We start from the raw sequence: 9,358 nt of genomic DNA, 5'->3' as shown, positions 1-9,358 counted from the left end.
ATAATTATTTCCAAGATTCATCACTGTAAAACACAAAACATAAAAAGCAACAGACTAACCGTATTAGCTCATTGCCTCTAAAAACAAAGCACGTATTAACTGAGCGTGACTGTGATGATGCACACTGCTAGTGCTGTTCATATTCTTTTTTTGCTAGTGTCACGAGATTAGGAAAATTGCCTGTTACTACCAAAAAAATACCCAGGAACCAAAACCAGCCCTACAACATACACAAATACACTAAAATACACAAGAAGAACTATAAACTTGCACAAGACAGCATAAAGTCACTCTTCTGTATCATGGGTAACAAATGTCATTTAGCTGCATAGGGGCAGCACAATGTGGCCTAAGCTGGTTTCTTCTAAAATACCAAAGCAAAAATTTCCACTAAGACATTTCTAAACACTTTCATGAGCACAGTGGCTGCAGAATGCTGTTCCACACATGGTAAATGTAGTAAACCAGTGTCCAAAATAACTGCTTTTTGGAAAAATGTGTAACATAATTTCAACTTTTTTTCAATTTCAAATTTCAATAATTGCATATTATTCTTTGATCTGATCATTCTTCAAGAAAAAAAAAAAAAAAAAAACAAACAACCCTCCAAACAACAAAACCTGACATAACTAAGTTTGCTTTAGTCCAAAATGCTGTTAAGGTTCAAAACCCAGTCTTTGTTCATAAACTGCACAGATGCAAAAAAAAGCCTCCAAAACAAACCCAAACCATTAATATCTACAGCCAAACTTGATATTCCAAGTTCCTTTTTCTGAAAGCCCAAAGCTGGCTATAACTTTAAAACATCACTATTTTACTTTAGGACAGAAAAGTGTGTTTGAAAATGCAAATACTGTCCAATTTTATACTTTTCTCAGTCCAACATTTTAGAGAAACTGTTAAAAGCAACAAAACTCCATTATTAAATCCAACTTTGTTCTTTGAAGTGATCTTCAGACAAAATTCTGAAACAGAAGCATCTAGAAGTATATTTCGTATTTTACTCTACTTGTCCCTTCCCAAAAGGTCTCCAATGTTCCTGCAGATTGACATCTTTTAGGAAAGCAGTGACATGTCTGTGCATTTAGTTCTCACAGAAAACGTATAATGATTTTTTGTTAACTCAAGCCTTTGTGCAAAGAATGCTAAAACCCAAAGGATACAGTGATTTCAGTAATACTGGCTTGGGCCCTTCATTTAATGCTGACACAGTTCTAAAAGCTCTATTTTGTCAACAATAGTTTCAGTATACGTTTTCTTATTTTAACATGACTGAACTTTAAATGTATTAACTCTTTGCTGCATGTATGAACTCACTTTTTGTACTGAATACAGTAATCTGGAGATACAAATCATGTAACACAGTAGTAGGTCATTTCAGTCTAAGCTGTACCAGTGCCACACCTGAATTTAATAGGCTGGGGGGGGGGGGGGGGAAGAGAGTAATGCAGGCAATTATTCCAGGTAAGAAAAGTAAAAATATACATGCAGTAATCAATTACCTTCTCTCCCTGAATTGCATGCTCCCAAATACCAGGATGAAGTAAGGATATTATCACCTTCTAAAGGAATCACTGTGTCAAACTGCCACTGCTTGACTACATACTTAAGTAGTTTTGTAGTTCCTCTCAAACATGCATTATTTCATTTCTGAAAAAAAGTGTGCTTTAAAATACTTGCTAAAAGCAAGAAATTTAGTCTAGTTATTGTAAAATTGTTTAATACAAAATTAAGCAATAGAAATTATTTGCAAAATTATTTTTTTATGTCTTCTGTCATTTCACAGGATATTGGGCATAGGCACTTGGCAATATTACATGCATCATATTTGCGCCTGATGTGTATCACCCAAGTTAGGAGATACACAAACACTTCAGGACTACAAACATCCAAACTGAGGGAAATATGCAAATACACAGTTGTTCACTAGAACTGATCTGGTTTTGTCTCTGCTGGTACATTTATAAATACTACAGTACACAGTTAACTTATAAATTGAAAAAAAACTATGTAAATTGTCATTACTATTTAATCATATTGTGATTTAACAGTAAAACCACGTGAAATATTTATTCTCACAGTACACATATAACACATCATATTACTGCATATTAAAAAATAAACGTAAGACCTAGAAAGCAGCTTGAGGCAATTTACAACGTATCTTCTAACAAAACACATTAATTCAAATGTGCTTTTATTTTAATTAGAGTTTTTCAAACATCCATGTAAACATAGTGTTAGACCAATTCCAAAAACTAGCTCTGGTGTTCCACACACAACAGACATGGCAAAAGGACCATTTGTACTGTTGGGTGTGTAGTTACCATATCTATGTATCCATCTTCTGTTACTGAAAAAAAAACAGGTATAAACACTTCATTCAGGCATTACGGAAAAATTTATACAAAGTGATTACAATGCAAATGAACCGAAGTAGCTTGTGCACTAGGAATATAAGTGAGTCAGAAAAGGCTGTAATGGGTTTGAGGGGGAATGAAAAAAAACCAAGACTATAGAACCTCATCGAATGACTGAAGTTGATGTGTAAAGGTGAGCAGGCCTTATTCTCTATTTTAAAGCAACTAAGTTTCTTACATCAAAATAGAAATCAGTCTAGCATTACTAAATTGATTAATTATGAGTGACATAATTCTTATACAAAATACAAACCCACAAAATTACTTAATTCATAAACATGACAGGAGTACTATGCATGTATGTTACCACAGTTTTTTTTTTTTCTGGCAGCAGGGACATTCCTCTTGTGCAGCTGCACAGTGATCACAAAGTACATAATGTTGATGTGGATTCAGGATAATGCTATGATCACCTTCCTGACATATGATACACTTCTTTGATTGAAGCTGAAAAATCACCTGTAAAAAGATTATTGCACTCAGTGAAAACAATTCCAAAGTAGACAGTTGCATTCTAGCAGCTTTACACGTAGTAGTCCTGAATAAACTTCTAATGAACAACAAAATGTTTTTGTATGACAGCTGAATTGAGTATCATAATATATGCCAAGCTCGTGCAACCTTTAAAGTAGCAGCTGGAGAAGTATAAGTGCTTTTAGAAAGGAAAATAGCTAGGATTAAACCTCTTCACTGAAATTTTCCTGCATAATTGGGACAAGTGACGTAAATAAGAAAAAAAAAAAAAACAACCAACCCCAAAACCAAATAACCAAAAAAAAAGATTAATATACTTCCTCATTTTGCTGTTTCAAACTACTGTCACTTTTTTTTTATGCCATGCATTAGGACAAAATGGAAGCATCCCAAATGTGTGACCCTTCAATAGAGCTACAGGCTTCAATAAAGATACAGACTTTGGGGAGGTTGTTACAATTGCAAATGAATGTCTCCATGTGGTAAGTCATATCGGCCCTATTAAGGAACAAGAAAAAAAAATAACACCACCTAAAAGCCGTGTTATTTTTTCAACAGCAAGACCAGAATGCTATGTGTGGCACTGCCTAAGACAGCAACTTTCTCCTGGAAGACCTGGGTGAGAAGAGGCCACAATAATACAGAAAATCTGAGAAGCTGGCAAAGGTAGCAATGGTTCTGATGACTTCCACTCCAGGATGTAATGAATTTTTTTTGTAAGTGATCCCAAAACTCTCTTGCTCCTCTTTAAAATCTCCCTTAAGTGAAAATCAATAGCAGTCCCTAATCCAATACAGAATTCTATAAATGTACTAGCAAGTTTTGCCCTTGTCCACCTTCTTCATTGAAAAAGATTTAATTTATGTTTTAAACTCTTCTAAAGTGAGCCTGGAATTCTTTTTTTTTTTTTTTTTTTTTGGACTGGACAGGAGGTACACTAAGACAAAGAAGACAGTGCAGAACTCAAGTACTGAAGTATGGCAGACTGTCCCAGTAGTGAAAGGAAACCTCCTTTTGGTCTGGACAATCCTGTCACAGTCAAAATAAAACAGTAAGAACTGGAGTCAGATGTGGTGTTGCTACGCTTGAATCTGCAGGAAAGAAAGCAATGTGAAATCAAGTTGTGCCCAGCAAGGTTTGAAGTATGGTGCTTGGAACAGTACCTGGTCATTATTACCTTCACTGATGTGCTCAGAGGGGTGGCACCTGATATTCCCAGCTTTGAGAGCCCTGAGAAATGCCCTCAATCTGGCAGTGAAAGAGCATCTTAAATTCTGGCAGAAACTGAGTCTGGATTTGAGAGAAGGTGAAATACAGCAATATGCTGCTAAGGTGAATAAGGGACTGAAGCATCTGACATATGAGGAGAGGCTGGAAGAGTTGGGATTGCATAGCCTTTTCAAAGAGATGGCATCTGACTGGTCTGTATAAATACCTGATGGGAGAGAGTAAAACAGGCAGGGACAGACTCTTTTCAGTAGTACCCAATGAAAGAAGAGCCTACGGGTACAAATTAAAATCCCACACAGATGTAAGAAAAAACATTCCTTACTGTGAGGATAGTCAAACACTGGAAAAAACTGCCCTCTGAGGCAGTGGGCTCTCCATCCTTGGAGATACTCAAAACACCACCAGGCAAGGCCCTGAGCAACCTGCTCAAGTAGACTCTGGTTTTAGCAGACATCCCTTCTAACGATTCTCCACTCCACTAGTGGCCACTCTGACACAAAGTCCTACCAGGGAATCTCACCACTCACCTTCTGAAGAAGTGAAAAGCATGTAACTACTTTCATTTGTTTAGGGCAACTATTTTTATTTATTTAGCTAGTGTCCAAAATGTTAGGGGTAAAAGCTAGCTTTAAAGGTTTTGTTTGGTTTTTTTTTAATCAGCCAAGAATTCTTGTGAATCACTTGCAATTTGTTCTGATAGCTGAACAAATTCTTAGAAGAATCCATTAGGTTGAGAAATCTACTGCATCCTCTATTATAGGATGAATACAGGATGAAAAAACAGACATTAAGTCTTAGAGCAATATTGCTCTTTGAAATGAAACCTGGCATAAAAATTTCATTGAAGGTTATTGAGCTGCCACTTTCAGTTAATCAAAAATAATTACGCAGATGAATAAACTCACCTCATCTATTGTTTCTAAATCTGAGTGCAGCCGATTTTGTAAGGAACGAAGCTTTGGCAAGGATATCTTATCTATATCACCACAGTTTTTCATATAAGGCAGTGTAGTACACAGACAAGCAGCTAATTGCGCCTTTAGCTTTTTTATTTTGCTTTCCGCTTCCTCCTTCTTCTGAAGAGCGAGCTGTTTGTCGGCATCTGCGATGTTAGCACGTTCTTTTGCTTCTTGAGCCTCTTTCTGCCATGCATCGCATGCCTGGGAGAAAGAGATTTCCAGAATATAATTTTTTTTTAAATTAACAAAATAAGAAAAAGTCAAAAGGCAAAAAAACATAACAATGCATTTACTGTCCATTTCACACTTCTTCCTACTTATCCTACCTTCTAAATAACAACTCTTCTTGTTTTGTAATTTGTAATGTGATTTTTAGATATGTCACTGGTTACTTGTCTGTAAATAGCCAGAAGCCTTTTGGGAGGTCTATAAACAAAACATATTTTAGATGTTAAATTTGTAATTTAATGTCAAGAGACATAAAAAAAACTATCAAAATTTAGTTTAGCTACTCCTCGTCATAGAGAGAACAACATGAGGAGAAGGAAAGGACTACAGAAAATGCATGACTGGCAGCTATCAACAACCTCGGTCTGACTACTGAGGTGGCTACATACTGTCCAGGCACACTATGCACCCATGGCTGCTGACAAGCCTCTACTTTTTTTGCATGCTTACCATGTAAAAGAGCTATGGGAGGGAATACATATCTTTCCTTACTGAAACATCAAGATACGTTGCTGTACAGCACTATCCTGAATATGTGTAAGTGTCCCTGTCTAGACAGGCAGCTTAACCTTGGGAAAATAAACTGCCCTTTAAACAGCTGTTTCCTTTATATTGCTAGCATTTCAAGGATGGAAAAACACTCCTTTGACAGACTGTAATAAAACTGTGTCCAAGGATAAGAAGATACATAAAAATGAAAAAGAGTAGTAACTGCTTGCTTGTTAAAATATACAGGTATATAATTTAATATTACCATAAATTAGCATACCTGTTTTACCTGCTGCCAAGATTCTTCCCATTGTTTTAGTTTTCTCTTGGCATCATCAAGTTCCTGTCTAACTTGAGTTAGTTCATTCCCAGTTGTGTTTGAACTTATTGAGGGGGTAGTGCCACTGCTTAGCACTGGGGATGGACTAGGAGAGAAATTCTCAGTTATGAAGTCCCAAGTGCTCCCTGTAACACCATTTAAACCTGTAAAAACAAAGGCAGAAAAAAACAATTATTATGCACACACTGCTGCAAAATGTTTCACATCTGAATAAAACAGATGTGCCATATATGCAAAATACATACTTCCATCTGAAAGACTCATAACATTATTTCACTACCTTCAGAAATGTGACAGTCAGGAAAATGTTTTTGGTATTTTCAGCAATTCAGGAGACTTACCACTTTTTTTTTCTTGCCACTTTTAATAAAAGTACAGTCCACAAAAAGAGAAGGAAGAGTGAGAATTCATTTACATACAAAATGGTTTGTTCCTAGCAGCTCATATGTAATTTTAGTTCTTCCTCTCTCTCTGTTTTGCATTTTCCTTTAGCAAAATGCTGCAGCTAAAATGCATTCTTGCTGCCTGTATGCAATCTCTATATTTTACTCCTTTCAAACACCTCTAAATATATCTCCTCTTCCAAGAATTCTTTTTTCCCTTCAGTAGGAACAGAAGTTCACTCCCTGAACTTTCTCCCACATACCACATATACTCCATTATCAGTCGTGTGATCAATTACAACCACAAGGCTTTGTTGTCCAGATGAAGTCATGAGAAACATGCAAAGCTTTGAACTGAACATTTCTTACCTGCTATTAAGTTCCCTCTTCAATACACAAAGTGCAGCCTTCAACTTACTTACCTAAAGAGTTGTGAGAAGAGGCTGAGGTGCCTAACATGCTATGTTCTGTCTTCAAAGGCAACTGGTGGAAAGGAGCCGTAGCAGATGAAACAAAAGACTGAGACAGCGATTGTGAAAGAGAACTGAGTGGAGAAGTTGAAAGGGATGATGATGAATGTAAAGATGAGGAACGAACAAGAGAACCTGGAATACTGACAGGTGCTGAACTTCCCAGTAATCTTTGACCTATGTACACGTAGGGGAAGAAAGAACAAAAACAAAACCCCCATTTGTTCCAAACCAGTACACAGCTTTCTGTAAGCAATTTTCTGAAATACATATCAAATGTAAGTTAAATTACATATTCAAACATCTTCCATTAAAAAAACCCAACCTTTATCTCCTATTGCAAAAATATTTTTTTTAAATTGAACACTTGAAATTGAACATTTTCAGGCAATAGTTTCCCTAGTGCCAGCAAAACAGAATTTGTAGCTTTATACAGCAGTGGCCTCATCTGCAGCTACAAAGAAAAGCTTTTCAGATCAAGTTATTCCGCTTACTCATTTTTACACAGCCAACAACTAATGCAAGTGGAAAAACTGACGGGAACTTGAAGAATTAAGAAAAATATGTATTTTGGTTAAGCAAGTGAAACTACATACCTTGAAAATCATACGCAGAGCAATTACAGACATATAGCTCAATTTCTTCCGTTTACATACTTTTGCTTTTGTTCAATAGATTTACCTGTCAAATGTACTCAACTCTCTATAAAAACTGAATTTGAAATAAAGTGAAAATTAATAATAATTTAGTCAAACAAATGTATTGTTCATAATTTCCAAAAATAATGATGTCATGGTTTACATTCAGCCAGCAACTAAGTACCAAGCAGCTGCTCACTCACCCACCCCAACCCCTCCCTGGATAGGATGGGCAGGAGAATCAGAAGATTGTAAAACCTGTGGGTTGAGATAAGAGTAGTTTAGTAACTAAAATAAAGTAAAATATACTACAACTACTACTACTAAGGGAAATAACAAGGAGAGAGATATAAAACTAAAAAGCAAAAGAAAGAAAACAATAAACACAAGTGATACACAATACAATTGCTCAGCACCCGCTGAGTGATACCCAGCCTGACCTGAGCAGTGATTGGTCCCTTCTGGGTAACTCCCCCCAGTTCATATATTGGGCACGATGTGCTGCGGTATGGAATACCCCTTTGGTTACTTTGGGTCAAGTGTCCTGCCTCTGCTCCCTCCCATCTTCTTGTGCCCTTCTCACTGCAGAGAGTGAGAGACTGAAAAGTCCTTGAACAGGGTAAGCGCTACTGAGCAACAACTAAAACATCATTGTGTTATCAGCGTTGTTTTCAGACTAAAGCCAGAACACAGCACTGCACCAGATACTAGGAAGCGAATTAATTCTATCCCAGCTGAAACCAGGACAAATGACAATAGTAAGTATTAAAAAAGTAGATAAATTATGTAATTACTTACATAAAAAAGCACAGATGCAATGTGTTTTCATGGTCAGGAAACAGTTCAATATTTACTCTGAAGGTTTTATTCATCAACATATTTGACTAGCAACTAAAAATGACACTACTTTTTCTCTAAAACAATCCCAAACCTAAAAGTCAAATGCTTAAAGCAAGGGTCATGATTCTAGTTTTCTGGTTTTGCTTAAAACAGGTGAATCCATATCATCAGGGGCATCGTTCCTTTCAGAAGTATTTCAAAACAAAAAGATAGGGATGCTCATCATAAGCTGCACTGCCACAATATCTTAAAAAAACAAAAGTATCTTGAAATACTCAGTAAATGTTACCAAGGTCAGCCTCATGAATAAATATATGACGAAGATACAGGACACACATATAACCACAGATGTAGGTAATACACCAGACAATAAAAGTATATCACTTTTCACAACAAGAGCAAGGAAGCAACAAAATAAAGGGAGTTTGTTAAAAAAAATGGCCAAGTAAGAATTCTTTTAAAAACTAATTAAGAGCCAAAATAAAGCACCCAAACAACATGGAATGGTAACAGAAGAACCATCTCTTTTCTGGTTCTTAAAGTAATATTCAAATACAGCTGAATTTTGGCAAATGCAACCTGGCTGCATATCTTGAGTTCACAGGGCAAGGTTGAGGGGGGAGACAGTGCTGCAGGGATGGCTAGGAGAAGCACAGCCAGCTCCAGATGGCTCCAGCAAATCTGCTGCATTACACAGTGCGCCCTTCAGCCACAGTGGTACCACCTCTGAGAGAATGTATTTGAGAAAAGGAAAAAAAATGTCACACAGGCAGAGGATGAAGAAACAAAAGGTATGAGAAACAGTCCTGTGAACACCAAGGTCAGGAAAAAAACAAAGGGAAGGAGGTGCCCCGGGGCCAAAGCATACTTTGCCTGGAGAAGAGATT

The 9,358-nt window shown here is 36.7% G+C and overlaps 1 protein-coding gene across 8 annotated transcripts in view; it reads right to left on the bottom strand.

Annotated features, from left to right (window-relative positions):
* Positions 1-1,163: 1,163 nt before the first annotated feature.
* The window catches only part of UNKL (unk like zinc finger), a 54,377-nt gene continuing 46,182 nt past the window's right edge, over positions 1,164-9,358 (bottom strand). For all 8 annotated transcript variants that reach the window (XM_057419693.1, XM_057419710.1, XM_057419699.1 and 5 more), the window contains 4 exons: positions 6,946-7,170; positions 6,081-6,283; positions 5,030-5,284; positions 1,164-2,879 (listed from right to left, as the gene is read on the bottom strand). In XM_057419693.1, the coding sequence (XP_057275676.1) occupies positions 2,724-2,879; positions 5,030-5,284; positions 6,081-6,283; positions 6,946-7,170 (839 nt within the window). In that variant the 3' untranslated portion in view covers positions 1,164-2,723. The remainder of the gene's footprint in view (positions 2,880-5,029; positions 5,285-6,080; positions 6,284-6,945; positions 7,171-9,358) is intronic.

The sequence above is a fragment of the Pezoporus wallicus genome, unplaced genomic scaffold (assembly GCF_028554395.1).
Source record: "Pezoporus wallicus isolate ANWC-B61680 ecotype Strahan unplaced genomic scaffold, APGP_CSIRO_Pwel_v1 contig_8793, whole genome shotgun sequence".
Lineage (NCBI taxonomy): Eukaryota > Metazoa > Chordata > Aves > Psittaciformes > Psittacidae > Pezoporus > Pezoporus wallicus.
The sequence above is the reverse complement of the archived record's forward strand: the minus strand, read 5'-3'. Positions and strand labels throughout refer to the sequence as shown.